General features: G+C 41.5%; 1 protein-coding gene across 3 annotated transcripts in view; it reads right to left on the reverse strand.

Annotated features, from left to right (window-relative positions):
* Window positions 1-15,970, reverse strand: part of PLXNB2 (plexin B2) — a 220,683-nt gene that overhangs the window by 35,846 nt on the left and 168,867 nt on the right. For all 3 annotated transcript variants that reach the window (XM_088457632.1, XM_088457631.1, XM_088457636.1), the window contains 4 exons: window positions 14,570-14,718; window positions 8,177-8,285; window positions 4,126-4,262; window positions 189-356 (listed from right to left, as the gene is read on the reverse strand). In XM_088457632.1, coding sequence (XP_088313758.1) covers window positions 189-356; window positions 4,126-4,262; window positions 8,177-8,285; window positions 14,570-14,718 — 563 coding nt within the window. The remainder of the gene's footprint in view (window positions 1-188; window positions 357-4,125; window positions 4,263-8,176; window positions 8,286-14,569; window positions 14,719-15,970) is intronic.

Raw genomic sequence — 15,970 nt, forward strand, 5'->3', positions numbered from 1 at the left:
ATCGGCCACTTGCGGCTGGCCTGACCTGTCTCTAATTCTGTGAGTCTCTGCACACACGGAGAACTCTTGTGCTGTGGAGGTGATAACACTGGCTAAATTTTGGACGCCCTTTAAACAGCGTCAAAACGGTAAAACCTACAGTTTTTTTAAGACCACCCCCCTTTAATTGTAAAGTAATAATGAAATACCTGGCAAAACTTCGATCAGGGCTAAATTGGTAAATGATGGGATTGCTTCTGTAGGTAAAGGATCCAGCTTCTTTCATTGTATCACTACCATAGTACATCTTTACTTTGACTTCCCCCTCCTTCTTAGCTGTGCTGGTAATACATACCATTTCTTCACCAAATGTAATGCTATTGTAAAGAAAGAAAGCAATGTTAAGAGGGTGGCGATAAGGAAATTATTTTCAGCAATGAACAGTTTTAGATGCATGATGGGAGCAGTAAATGCACTACACAATACATATGTGCACTCTTCACTATTTTCCATGGGTAAGGATAAGCTAGTTTTCCAGCAAACCATGTGCCATCTAACTTGTATTTGAGTTTCACTTGGATGAATAAATGCCAGTTAGTTGAAGATAAACAAGTAATAAGCCACCAAAATGGGCCAGTTGCAAAACCCAATAGTCTGGAGCCCAAAATTAAAAGGACAAAAGTAAATGAGCATTATCCATTGAAGGAGAGGTCACTTCTGAGAGCTCTGTTTTCAAGTCCAAGCTTTACTCTATGCATGTTAGAAACATGTGCGGAGACAAAATGACACCAGGGGATTTTTCACAATGAGGATCATCAGTGTAGGAGAGGGGTCTTTTTATCCATTGCATTTTGTCTCTACAGTGGTTCACGTGCTGAAAAGAAAATATGTATAATTCTTAAGCTGGCTGACAATTTAGTTTAAAGGGGATATAGTTTGGAAGCCGACCGTCTAAATGCCGACCGCCGGCTTCCAGAATTTCTAATCCCGGTGTGGTAGTAATAACAGGCGTCGAAAACTCGATGCCTGTCATTAACCAGACGCCGGAAGACCGACATCCCGGCATACCGAATGAAGGTAAGCCGGGCGCCTGAGGGAGGGAGGGTTAGATTTGGGGCTCCCGGGGGGACTTAGGGTTAGGCACCCCCCTGGGAGGGTTAGGTTTAGGCTAGGTGAAGGGGGTTTAGGGTTAAGCACTCCTAAGGGAGGGTGAGGGGGTTGAATTAGATTAGCGATACTTACCTTAGGGACGATCGGGATTTTCAGATGAAACACGTAGGAACTATATAGTATACACTTGAACTGTTATTAATATGCTTCCTACATCCTACAACACTGTGGGCCCTTTTTTGGAATAACTTCATGGACATATGCTGAATCTCTCAAACCAATGCAGGACTATTAAGAAAATTTGACTAAGTTCGGGATAACCCTTTCCAAAAAATCCAGATAACCTTCTACTTTTTTTATTCTTGTACTTTGTTTGTGTTAGGTTTTAATATGCTTAGTTACTATTGCACATGGATTTTAATTTTTTTATTTTTCTGAGTGTAATGAAAAGGCTTATATCAATCTGAAGAATAGAGTGTTGGAAGCACAATACCCTTCTCTTTTATTCTAGATCTATATAAAAGTATATTATTGTTTACTTATCTGATTTTATTTTACACAAACTTTCTCCATTTAGGAATAATATGAAAATTGTGACCTTCAATCTCCAGATCTTTCATTCCAGAGGCCTGAGGATCAACAATGACAGAAAAACCTCCAAGACTATGACAACACATTTCACAGATGAACAATTTTTTTGTAAAATGAGAATGCACACACTTGGCATTTTAGATATTTACAGAAAATAATGACATTATATACTACATGATCAGGCACTTCTCTTCTTGCCCTCCAACAGGTACTTTCACCAATGCACCAAATTGAAGCAATAGGGAGTGATTTTCGGACTTTCATACAGTTGTTTGCGGATTGTACATCGATTGGGAGTGTGTTTATTATTCCTGTTTTTATAGACAACAGTTTGTGAAATACTTTACAATAAATTGGAAAATTTAGGGTCAAGCACCAGAACTCTAAAATTTAAAATGCATTTACCATAAGGGTATAATTCAATTCTCGATGAGCTCTGCGAATGCGCACATTATAGAGAATTACGACAGAGCAATGCAACACATTTTCCCGAGCATCTGCATGGGCTGCAAACATGGTAAATCTGTGATGTTGGTGGCTGCGGTTAGAAAAAAAAAGGTCCAAACACTGGCATCTCGTAGTTATCACTAATAACTTAATAGCTGCTTAAAATAAACTTGTTTCAGTGGCTACATTTTTTTAATTTTTTACCACCAGGTGGAACTGCACTTGCACAAACCGGTTACCCGGATCATGCATATCCCTAGAGTCTGGCACACTGAAGTGGTAAGTTAACTTGTTACTTGCTAAGACAGCACAGCTGTTTCTGCAATATTTCATTGATCATTATGGAGGAATCCATATGATTTACCGGCGGACGGGATGGCGGCAGTTAGAAGAACGACAGTGGCATCCCGATATTGAAGATCCCGACAGGGTCGGTAAGTAATCCAACCCTCCCCCTCTTCTGGTGGTGCCTATCCCTAACCTCCCCAGAGTAGTGCCTAAACCTAACTCACCGTTCCCGCACCCTAAACCTAACCCTCCCCAGGCGGTGCCTAACCATAACCTCCCCCCGGTAGTGCCTAATACTAACCCCCCCTTCCCCGCAGCCTGACCCTACCCCTCCCTAGTCCATGCCTAACCCTAACCCACCCCAGCAGGTCCCTAAATGTAACCACCCCATCCCCAGCCTAACCCTAACCCGCATACTTACCTTCGGGATGACTGAGGTTGTAATGTAGATGTCGGTATCTTGATCCCTTCGGGATGCCGGCGTCGGTATACTGACGTCCGACATACCGTCCGCCGGCATCCTGACTGGATCCCATTATAGAGATAGGTGTTTTTTTAATCGCTGTGATAAAAAAAGATAAAACGGGCCCCAAAAACAAAACCAGTTTTCTTAGTTAACTTGACAAAAGGCCTCTTTATGAGGGAACACTGGAAATTGTATTTTCATGTAAACTGAAGTTGAGTGCTGTCTTTATTTCAGCCTATACACCATATACGGTCTTTGTTTGATTTGCAGAGGTGAACATTAGTTTGAGAGTGACTGGCTGAAGTTACTAACAATTTAAAAAGAGAATTGATGGGAAATCATGGATCATTTGTTGCTAATCACTGTATAACTTTTCAGCCAAATTGGCAAATCTAAGCAACGCTTCGGAAAACAACAGGGACAGCTGGAACAATTTGGCATGTTCTCCTGCACAGCTTGAAGTCAAAGGTTCTGGTGAGCAGCACAATAACCTCTTCTCTCATTCTGCAGTCCAACCAGCTATTGACCCTCCCAAAATGAAATAAATCATGCATTGTCTATACACTTAAATAGTACGACTGCCATACTGAGCACAGAACCTACACCTAATTGTAACCAACTATTACAATCACTTCCTGAAAACCAAATAGACTTGGTTGCTTTACACCTTCTGCCATCTAGATACTGATTAATATAAAAAATGCTTTCCTATATTCCAGGACAAAAAGAGTTAAAACATCTGCAAAATGGTCCTAAAACAAGAATTTCTCATGAGATACAGTGCAAGAGGAAGGAGCATTCCAAAATCATTTTACTTAACAGTATAATCTGTCAGATGTGCTCATTATTTACTGCCCTAATTAGTGAAGCATTTTAAACATAACTTGGCAGGCATCTGAATCAGATCCAAACCCTATTGTAAAACACCCTAAACAAAGCTCTAATTCCTCTGCTCTGTTTATCCAGCATTCAGTGAATTCCCTTCCCTTCTAATTAACTTGCAAGTACCATTCAAAATTCACTGACACTCTGCAATACTATGACCCATTTCATTTGCCCGCTGACTGTAAAGTACATTATTCCTGGCACACATGCCCCAATCTGCTTGCTGTATTGATCTACAAACTATGATTCAATGTTACTTTGGCCAGAACAAAACAGGAAAAGGTACATTACACAGCAAAGTTTGTAAGCTGAGAAGCCACAAAGCATAACAGATCCCTTTAAATATGAGCATAACATACACTTCACAGTTGTTATCATCAAGTGTCACACGGACATCATGTTGGGATCCGGTCTCTAAATTATTTCCAGTTATTGTTATGCATGTTCCCCCAGCAAGCACACCTTCAGTGGGTTTCAAAGAAGTAGGATCCGGTTCCTGAAAGTGAAAATAAAGAAATTCAATCATTTAAGCATATTTTCTAATAAAGTACATTAGTATTTCATTTGTTCGGGTGAATAAAAAATTTTACCCCGTGGCTAATTGCTGCACCGGAACTATTCAATTAGCTGGGATACCCCACGGGCGAGTCCCTGCAATTGGTCTTTACCTCACAGCTCATGGAGGTGAGAGGTAAAATCTGAGTAAAAACCACCAAATCAGGCGCGGGGAAAAACCCATTGATTCCGCAGTTTACGCAGAATTAGTGTGTTTCCGCGCATGAGTCAAGATTTTTCAGCGCGGGAATATTTTAGTGAATGACTTTTCCCCGCACCGCAGGGATTTTGGCCGGCAATTGGTCACGGGGTAAACCCCGCAGCTAATTGAATATGCCCCTAACATGCTGAATGGCACAAAAAATATAAAAATTAGGATTAGGAAAGGGCAGCGCCTTGTGCACTGGCGAGAGGAAGCTTGACATGAGGTTCAGGGCAATGAGAACTTTCGCAATAGTAATGTAGTGCAAACCTACAATTCCTCATCCATTATAATGGGACAAATATCTCCAGCTGCCTTAATATTGACCTATTATGCTGCATACATTATACATTCTGTTGATAACTTTTACAAAAGTTACAAAATCACCTGATTATCTGATCCTAAAACGAAAGAAGAGCCAAACAGAAGGTTTGAGCCATCCCAAAAGGGCAGATGTCAGCTTTGATCTGAAGCTACCGTGCCAGACAGCATCAGAAATTCCACACTTCCTGTGTGTACTAGGAAGGGAGCCAAGAGAAGCAGACAGCTTGTTGGTACCCCCATCTGAAGCTGACAGTATCTTCTGACACAAAGGAAGCACAGAGCTCAGATCGGAAGAAGCCTCTGCAGTGGTGTCAGCATCAGTCTGCAACTCACATTCTCATTTGCATTGCCTCTAGTTATGATAGGAACTTGGGAAGAGTTACAGCAGCTGAATCTTGATCATCACAGATCAAGTCCTGCGGCATTCTTACGTGTCACTTTCTCCAGCGTTGTCACAGAATAGAATAGGACTGTTGTTCACAGGAGGAAACTTTCATCTGCTTAAGTTTTACAACCAGTGTACAAAATGGCAATAAAACCAAATGAAAGAAGATTCCCTATTTTTTAAACAGATAAAAACATTTCGGAAATAAAATAAACTGAACAGAAAATCAGCTGACAAGTTATGGTTGTGTAGGACATTGTACAATGAGTTGGCTGCATTGTCATTTCACATGGCACAAATCTCTTCCATAAAAGCACCTAGGGGCATATTCATTATGTTAATTACCAGGGGCCGGGCGGCTTCAGGAAGGAAGGTGTGGTGAGAATGGGGGGAGGTATATATCCGGCAGCGGCAGCCCGACAGATGGGCAGATCCCGGCAGCGGCAGCCTGACAGCGCTGGAAATCCCGATCGTCCTCGGGTAAGTATATACTAACCTAACCCCCTAACCCCAACTCTCCTTAGGGGTGCCTAACCCTATCCTCCCCCTGCAAGTGCCTAACCCTAACCCCCCCTTCCCCACTGCCTAAACCTAAGTCCCCTGGGGGGGTGCCTAACCCCAAGTCCCCCCCGGGGGTGCCTAACCCTCCCTCCCCCTAGCCTAATCCTAACCCTCCAGGGGGGGTGCCTAACCCTAAGTACCCCCTGGGGGTGCCTAACCTTCCCTCCCCCTAGCCTAATCCTAACTCTCCCGGGGGGGTGCCTAACCCTAAGTACCCGCCAAGAGCCCTAAACCTAACCCTCCCCCCTGCGGCTGTCCGCCCACAGCGCCCAGCATCCCTTCGATCAGGATCCCGGGCGCCTGTCTCCCAACGCCTGGATAAAACAATCGGGAAGCTGGCTGTCGGGATCACGTCAGCCGGTTTCCCAATTGCATCCCTATATCTGAATGTGCTGCGATGCTTTCACCTAATAGTAATATATATATATCTCAATAATTATCTCAAGATAGTTTACTGCTCATTACCAGAACAATTTACTAGTATTTGCAGAGTAACAGTTAAATTGTGAATACATATTTGCAATCTGTACTCTCATCCAAATAAATGCACCAACTGGGGTACTCCTTACTGGGCCACAACAATAGTGCAGAAGTATACAATATCCTCAATAGAGGCGGCACTCACCAGAATTCCAATAAGGAAAGTATTTAATAATACATCATCATAATACATCATCAATAAAAGGTTAAACCTGTGAGCAGATATTGAACATACATTTTGGTTCTGCCGAACCATTGCCAAGATCATCAGCACAATATCAACAGTCAAACCAGTGGCATACAGGTTTAGGAAGGAAAAATATATTTTCCGGACACTTTTCTTATGGAATTCTAATTACAGACATACACACACATATACATAAACACATATACACACTTGTGTCCGTTCTTGCTCATCTAGCCTCAATACGCCATGCAGCACAATATGCCTAGCATGAGCCGTGGGGTCTAGCCAGGATTATTAAGTAAATGAATAGATTTACAAAGAGCAGAAATGCAGGTGTATTCATTTAAAAGAAAATATTTTTACTTAATAAACGGACTAAAAAAAATGGAAAATACTGAAATTGTAAAATTGTATGAAATGTCCTGTAGTAATCAATCACACGAGTGTAAAATAAAAACACAACAATTACAATTCTGTGTGTAATACATGCTGCTTTGGCTGATATATTGCCGTCACAGAGATACAGTACTCAGCCATGACATTCAGGATGGTCAAGGGTGAGTAAGTGCACTCACATCTGCACAAATATAGCTCCAGAAACGTATTTATTCGCTACACCTTTATGCCAGTCAATATTTAAACATGTTTTAATACTACAAAATGATACAACTACAATATTGTGCAATTCTGGTGTGTTTCACTGAGGTTTTATACCAGGGGTGGGGAACCTTTTTTCTGCCGAGGGCCATTTTGATATATAGAATATTATTTGTAGGCCACGCCCACTTCACGTGACATCACACAGGGCCACAAATGCCGTGATTACAGCAATGCCCAGAGCATCCTGAGGATGCACCGGGGAGCTGTAAGGGCAGCGGGTGTGACTGTCTGAAGCGTCCTGAGGATGCTTCTGGCGGCACTGCTGCATAGATTCTGGCTGCAGGGTGCCATTCCAGGCACCCTGAAAGCCGGATGAGGCTAGCAGAAAAAAATCTGAGTGTCAGACCAAATGATTCCAAAGGCCTTATACGGCCCCTAGGCAGGAGGTTCCTCATCCCTGTTTTTTTTTTTTATATATATATTTGTTTATTAAGCACAGGAGAAAAATTACAACTGCGTAGAATCGTCGTACATCATTGAATTTTGATATACAAAAAAATTAACTGGAAACACATGTATACAAGTCAGCGAGAGAAAAAACAAAACAAAAACAAACTTGCATCAATTAGGAACAACAGACCCATAAAAAAACGGGAAAAACGGTTGTGCCTGAAATACCCATGGCGGATCTTAGTTAGTAACTTGTATCGAAAGAAAATAAAAAAGAGGAAAGAGAAAAAAAAAAAAAGGGGGGGGGGGGGGGGAGAGAAAGAGAAAGCAGGGAAACGAGTCGGGGGGAGAAAAGAAAAGAGTATAAGTATAGTGGGAATGTTCTGGGGAGTATTATTAACTGAGTCCCCATCCCTATTTTAAACCAATATTTCATACGAAATTTCAACAAAAGTTAATTTATCCAACTTGTTCGCTCATATACACAATCAAAAAAGGAAGGAAGATTAAAAAGAACTGTAATAGTTTTGTACTACTCTAGTTGTTGACAGGTTCACAAAATCATGGGGAACACTAAAAAAAAATATCACACAGTATTATCATGTATGCTCAGTATGTTTAGCAGCTAACATGGTGGACACACTATACAAAAGACATTCAACTTACCTGGTAAGTAAAAGTAAGACTGTCTGGTGATACTCCGTGCTTGTTTCGTATTCTTATTTCTATTTTTCCTGACTGATCAGAAGTGGCAGCTCCAACCTCACACACAACCCTACAGGAAGAAAGATCATTACTGCAAGTGCTCACATCCAAGGAAAATATATTACTTTCAGTTCTTACTAACAATTCAGGCCTCCTATAATATACACCCATCAGCCATAACATTAAAGCTACTGACCGGTGTAGTGAACAACATTGATTATCTTGTTACAATGGTGTCCGTCAAGGGGTGGGATATATTAGTCAGCAAGTGAACACTCAGGGTGGAATTCCTTTAGCAGCGGGATATACCCTGCAGCTAATTGAACGTGCAGGGTGGGGAATAGCTATTCAATTAATTTGCCTTTTCCCCGGCGGTGAACACTGGTTTAATGCGCAGTAATCCACTGACTGAGTAAAATGCGGAATCACTGGGTTTCCCCGCACAATAAAATGCAGCATCTGATATGTTGGAAGCAGGAAAAATGGCCAAGCGTAAGGACCGGGGCGACCCTGACCAGGGCTAAACTGTGATGTCTTGTGTGGTGTTCCCGGTATGCAGTGGTAAGTACATACCAAAAGTGGTCCAAGGAAGGACCACCAGCGAACCGGCGACAGGGTCATGGGCGCTCAAGGCTCATTGATGTGCGCAGGGTACTGTATGTATACACATACATACAAACACACGCATGTACTACGTACATAAGAAAATACATATTTTATAAATATATATTATTGCATGTGTATATATAAATTTATGTACTATGCATACACACACAAAAATACACGTAATTATTGTCTTACAATGCAAGAACATACAATCTGGGTAGCATTTGGTAGCACAGAGACTGTCAACATAACACAAAAATAATTAAATAAGAGTTCTGAATTAGACAATATTTTTGCTCTTTATGTTATATGTACATACTTCAATGACATGTGAATATGTAAACGTTTTATAAATACGCCCAGAAAGTGCAGACTATGGCTTGCCTTACAAAAGCTGGTAGTAAAGAACAAATTAGAACCCTGCACCATGTCCGGATACACCACTCACCCACCCTCTTAAACACAGCGCAGGACGCTCACTCACGCTAATCTGGAGAGGCTACAATCAATTCTCTACAATACTATAAAGAAGGAAATGGAATTACATTACAGCACAGTCTGGAAACACCTCATTTATTACAACTAGCTCATTAACCACAAACAAATTTACCAGTGAAAGACTGCACATTTCCACTTTTAGAGGTGTTAGCATCCAGCTCTGTGTGGTGTCTCACACTCTGAAATGTTGTCAAGTTATTCCCAACAGAAATACATTATCAAGAGGTCTGCAAATCCGTTCCTGAAACTATACCAAATTATTCTTGTCCTTCTTTAACACCTCTCTCAGTGTGACTACTGCCTGCTACAAAGGAAAAGCCTGCAAAATATTGCTATAATGATTTAGCTACATAAAAGGATAGCACATAAGGAAACAGCACAGATCAAAACCAACAGGCGACAGCTCTGCAAAGGGCATCAGACACCTACAGAGTACTATCCAAGATACATAGGCTTATTGCAGTTTCCTAACCATATAGAGAAAATAGCACAAATTGTCCTAAAACCTCTCAAAATACAGCAGTAAAGAACTCCCGTTGAGGTAAAATCACATGTAACCGTTTACATACAGTTACCAAGAAAAGTATAAAGAGTTTCAGTTTATCTTGCTGTCTGCTCTGATTTTGTCATGTAGTTTGTGTTTTCCATGAAATTCCACACATCCTCCTTTCCTTAGGCAAGGCTGATATAGACAGCAGAACATAAAATGGTTACTAAACGTGATATGCTCTGAAGTGCCAAAAGTCTAGGGATAGCAGTATGTAAAGGTAAGGGTCGGTGGCGACACAGTATGCGGTATCTTGGAAATACCCAGACCTGCATTAGTTGTAATCTGACATCTCTTGAGTTAGTTTGAACACTGGCCAGTTTGCTCATGGCAAGGGGACATGAATTATTAGAGTATGAATGAGGCATCGATATTGGGTGCCTGACGGAAGGGAAATTCCATTTCCCAAGTTGTGCAGACATTCAACATTGCTCAATCTACGGTGTCACGTGTGTACCTTCAAAACCTCAAGGAATGCATTACCACCAAAATGTGTACAGCGAAGTGGCTGACCACAGGTGCTTAATGATCATGACCAGTGGCGTCTGGCCAGAATTGTCTGTGGTAACAGACAAGTGATACTGGCTCAAATCTCATTCACAATCAATGCAGGAGGTACCAGACGCATATCCAGCAGGTCAGTGCAGCGTTCTATAGCTTCCATGTGATATGGGAGCAGAAGATGCACCAGAGTGCCCCTATTAACACTACTACACCAGACAGAGCACCTCACATGGGCTCATGACATCGCTAATTGGATCTTGGAGGACTGGCAACATGTGGCATGGTCAGATGAGTCACAATTGCAGTTGTTTCGAGTTGATGGTAGGGTTTGGGTGTGGCGCAGACCCCACAGGGCCATGGACTCCACTTGTCAACAAGGCACCGAGCAAGCTGGTGGTGGTTCCATAATGGTGTGGGGTGTGTTCAGATGGCATGGGTTGGGTCCGCCTGAACAAGCCACTGACCGGAAACCGCTACGGTGCATTGCTTGATGACCATTTGCAGCCCTTCATGGACTTCATGTAACCCCACAACGATGGCATTTTCCAGCAGGATAATGCACAGTGTCATCGGTCCCAAGTTGTTCATATTTGGTACGAGGAACAGTATGAAGAGTTCCGATGAATGGTGTGGCCACCACGTTTGCCCAACATGAACCCAATCGAACATTTATGGGACGTGGTGGAAAGTTCCATTCGTACCAAAGATCCTGCACCTACAAATATCAGGGAGCTATCCAGACAGCATTGGTCAACATCTCTCCAGAGACATGACTTTTGGCAGTTCATGGATCCATTTCAACTCAACAACCGTAAAGTAACATTGTGCTTTTAAAGGGGAATCCTGACTTACATTTATCCTATACACTTCCCTTACAGTACTGCTTTATAATATAATATTGGAGACACCTGTAGACGTGTTAGGCTACAGTTTGGCCAAGTTATTTGTAGAAGTAGTTAGCTTCACTTTGACTGTCAGAATAAAATGGAATACAATGCGATTTATATGGTGCCCTAGATGACCACAAGTGTTTCTAGGTAATGTTTGGACAACCATTTCACTGAACTGACATGATGTTCCAGTGTTGATACAACATGATAGTGTAATACCCTTAAACCATTGAGAGCGCTTAATAAGAAAGGTCATGTATATTTGTTTTGTGCTCAGAACAAAACTAGTCCATACCGTAAAGTGTTTTGTCACTGTATTTGTTCCACAATAAAGTCTTTTCAGATTGAGATTTTGACCAATTGGACTTAATTTTTCTAGAATTACCACCTTATCATACCTAACCACAAAGATTCTGCAATGACTGCAACCACTAACATTTATGCCAAGTCCTGACAGTAACCTGTTCTAATCAGCGCATTCCCCTGCTGACATACCAGGCTGATGATAATGTGCAATATAATATAGTAATGATAACACATGTTTTTAACTCATCTTCTAATGTGCTGTCATACATTATAATGAGCTAAACGTGTCGGGGGAGATGGAATTCTGGAACTCTGCATAAAAGGTCATAGTTAAGACCTGGTGGATGTACAGAGTCTGCACTAGCGACAGTGTTCAGTGCTATTTCATGCTTAATAGGTAAATATGAATGACTATTAATAAAATGAGGTACTCTCTAAAGAAATAGAAGGTCCATTTACATTTAATGATATTTTCTTTTGTACACCGGAGTCACACTACAAACAGAACTTTGTGTTTGTGGAAACTCTCCAGCAGGTTTGTATTAGCAGTGAAGCCTTTGTCTGCCATGTATTATTCTATGAAGCAGTATAACAAATATTCTGGATACATTATTCTGCCGATTCACATTTTTGATGATAGCTTCCTTTATCAAAGACTTTTAGACAGGACTTAATGTTTATTTGTGTTTGAAGTAAATTTTTGAAACATTAAACAGTTCATTTACATTATGAGAGATTGTGGTATTGATATGTAAGTAGCAGGAAGTAGGTTTTCATATTAATTATTCAAGTTTTTACTGTTCCGAAAACATATGGACATATATTAGTGGTTAGAACTTACTGTAATGTATATATTTCGTCCCCATTAATTCAAGACAAAAAATGTAAACATAACACCCATACACACTGCATATATAGCAGCCAGATTAAATGTTTCTACATGTTTGGTGCTTTGTGATGGAACATAGTCATTTCCTAGCATGCCTGCATTCCTCACTACATGACATAATACAGATCATCATAAGGCAAATTGTTTACATTTTCAAACTTGCTGACGAAAGGCAGAGACAGATATTACCATACAATTGTTAACCAATTCTTGGATTAATAGTCACCCAAAACCAAACCACTCACAGTCCAATCATCCTGAATTTTGCTGGTCTGTTCTGTTCCTTGAACCCATAGGCGGGTGTCGCCTACATAAAAATGAGTGTGATTTTGTGGACGAACAGAACTGACCAGTGTTTCAATGGTGGATTGGCCATATTTATTTTATAAAAAAAAAAAATGTAAGTTAGGAAGTAAGCAGCAGTTGTTAAATGCATACAAATCAAGCAAAAAGAAAGATACATTCATGGGTCTAGGAACGTATTGGTGACATTTCAACATCTCTTGCCGTAATACTTGAAACAAAGTTCCTGGAGTAACTGCACACCTGTACTTTTTACAAAAGGTTTGTTCTAGAGTGAAAGATACATTTAAAAATGCCCCCTTCCTCAATCTTTGTCCACTTCTCAGGATCTGTGATACATTGTTTAGCCGTGCTTCTCAGTGACTGAAAAGAGGAACTGCATGGTAACCATCTCCATGTGAGTGACATTAACAAACAGCAACAACTATCATTTGTATTCCATTCTGGATTTTCAGAACCTTGTGAAAATGATTCGGATACAGTAGCTGGTGCTCTAATGTTTTTTTATAACTGTGACAGACAGTGGGCGATTCAATTAAATGCAAGCCGTAGGAGTCTTGCAGGTTGTCATTGGTATGAAACATTGCTTATTTTTGTTCGCTCTGTAAAATAAGGATACTTTCTGTACCGCAATATCCAGAAATGTGCACAGAAGAGGATTGCACGAGGTCCCTACAGGACCTCCTGCTTAAGTAAATCCCCCCATAGTCTGATGGCAATCACCATGTGCATAAGCTTAAATATTTATACCTACAATGTGCTAATTGCTTTTGATATCTCTCCATCCATACTACATCATAATGGTCCCTTCCACCGAAACCTTTCTACCATCCTTTTCCTATCCTCTTCTGTGTACGTCCCTGTGTTCTGTTCGGTTATACACTACTGTGCAGTTCACTTCTACAAATTGTTCATCCTGCCCACTATACGCTATATAATGCACCCAGATGGCTGCCTCGTCTGGTACTTTCATGGGCAGGATGAACACCACATGGACCAATTTATTCAGTGGTTATCTTGTTAGTCATTTCCCATGTTACCCTAAGAGGTCTCACTTTCATATATTGCTTATCTTCCATACTGTAAACTATGTAGTGTGCTTCAAAATGGCTGCTTCACCTTGTATGCTAATGGGTAAGATGAATAATGCATGTATCTGATGATTTTGTGAGGATTATATATCTCACTCTAGTATTCCTGTAAAGCTAAACCTCTGTATTATGTTCATGATTTCTTTTGAAGAAAAGCACTATATAAATAATTGTATTATTATTAGTAAACAATCTACAGCTCTGGGATGTCCATTACCTTTCTAGGAACCTGACCGCTACATTATTAGTATTCTTTTTTAATATGGTGCCACAAGGGACCCAACAGCACCTTACAATGTACATAAACAGGACCAGTATGAACACCAAAAAACATGACTTACAGTACAAAACTTTGCAGAACAGGGACAAGGTTTATAAACATTGCTGCACCAACATTCAGAATACCCAATTCAGCATTGGGATGGCCAAACTGGTTTGCTGGCATTGTTGGCAAATTAGGAAAGAGGGTCCTGCTCGTGGGAGCTTACTATCTAACGGGGAGTGGGAGACAGACGGGGGTGATACAGAGGTCCCCGAAGAGGGTCAAGGTGGTGGATTTGTTCCATCAAGACTTTAAACTTCTTTGAACAAAAATAACTTAAAGTAACTCCTCTCTGGTGTAGATACACAATACATGAATTGCTGTCAGGTATAACCATGCTTTTAAATTAAGGGAGAACCCCATACAACAGAAGATCAGCAATATAACAAATTAGTCACCTGGTAGAAACAGCGTACGCTTCTGGATGGAAGTTACAATTTACACCTGCAACTTTAATGTCTTCCACATCCGCAGGGATTATTCCCAAATTAGATCCCATTATAGTCAGCAGTATACCTCCATTTAATGGTGCAGCTTTCGGAGTAAACTATGGAAATAAGAACAGGAGATCTGTGAATGCACAAAATGAATGAAGAACACAATTTCGCTGACTTTAACACAACTAATTTTCATTTTTTTTTTAAATCACAATACATGGGGGGGAGGTGGGTTACTGAAAACAAATATACGAGATGAGCATACACGATAAGTTGCCATGGTAAATTCAATATAAATAAGATATCATCTAAGTACAATGTACAAATCTTTAATAAGATCTTGTTTTACTTTGTCGCAAACCTGCAGCTTCACTGACCCACTGGGCAATATGCGATCATAATCAAATACCGCGTATAGCTGGAAAATTACTTTGTGCAACAATCTATATCAGAAAATAAATAAGGAAGGCACAAATCCGTGGAGATGGTGTAAATGATGTATGTATAGTACTGTTCTATGGTGGCTCTGTGATGGTGAGGAGTCACCGCAAGTTTCTTCCTTCGGAATGGGTACGATATACCGCCGGCCGCATGGCTGGCGGTTCGATTCCCATCAGCGGCAGCCTGACAGGAGCAGAGTTGAAGCAGCGGAAGCCCGACAGCGCTGGAAATCCCGATCGTGGATAGGTAAGTATAGACTAACCTAACCTAACCCCCCCCCCTAACCCTAACCCTCCTTAGGGGTGCCTAACCCTAACTTCCCCCCCAAGTGCCTAACCCTAAGCACCCCCTTCCCCGCTGCCTAAACCTAAGTCCCCCGGGGGGGTGCCTAACCCCAAGTCCCCCCCGGGGGTGCCTATCCCTAACCCTCCCTCCCCCCTAGCCTAACCCTAACCCTCCCGGGGGGGTGCCTAACCCTAAGTCCCCTCCGGGAGCCCTAAACCTAACCCTCCCCCCCCGCGGCTGTCTGCTCGCGGCGCCCGGCATCACTACGATCGTGATGCCGGGCGCCGGTCTCCTGGCGTCGGAGAAATGCGGGCGTCTACATCTAGACGCCCGGCATATCACCCATGCCGGGATAAGACAGTCGGGAAGCCGGCTGCCGGTATTTAGGCAGTCGGCTTCCCGATTGCTTCCCCTTCCTTTACATATCAGCAGGCAGCTGTATTGATCTGCTTTAAACTAACAAAACACAGCAGTGTTGCCTCCAGAAAACTTGAAATGTCTCAACGTTCTAAAATTCAGCATTTATTATTTGCACGCAGTATGTAAAACTAATCAGCATCCTTTTTTTTATTTAGTCCATTTTTCAGAATCCCATAAGGATACCCACAAACATTATTTACTCAAGATGCATTACAT

Source organism: Taudactylus pleione, unplaced genomic scaffold, assembly GCF_031769625.1.
Source record: "Taudactylus pleione unplaced genomic scaffold, aTauple2 ptg000041l, whole genome shotgun sequence".
Taxonomy (NCBI): Eukaryota; Metazoa; Chordata; class Amphibia; order Anura; family Myobatrachidae; genus Taudactylus; species Taudactylus pleione.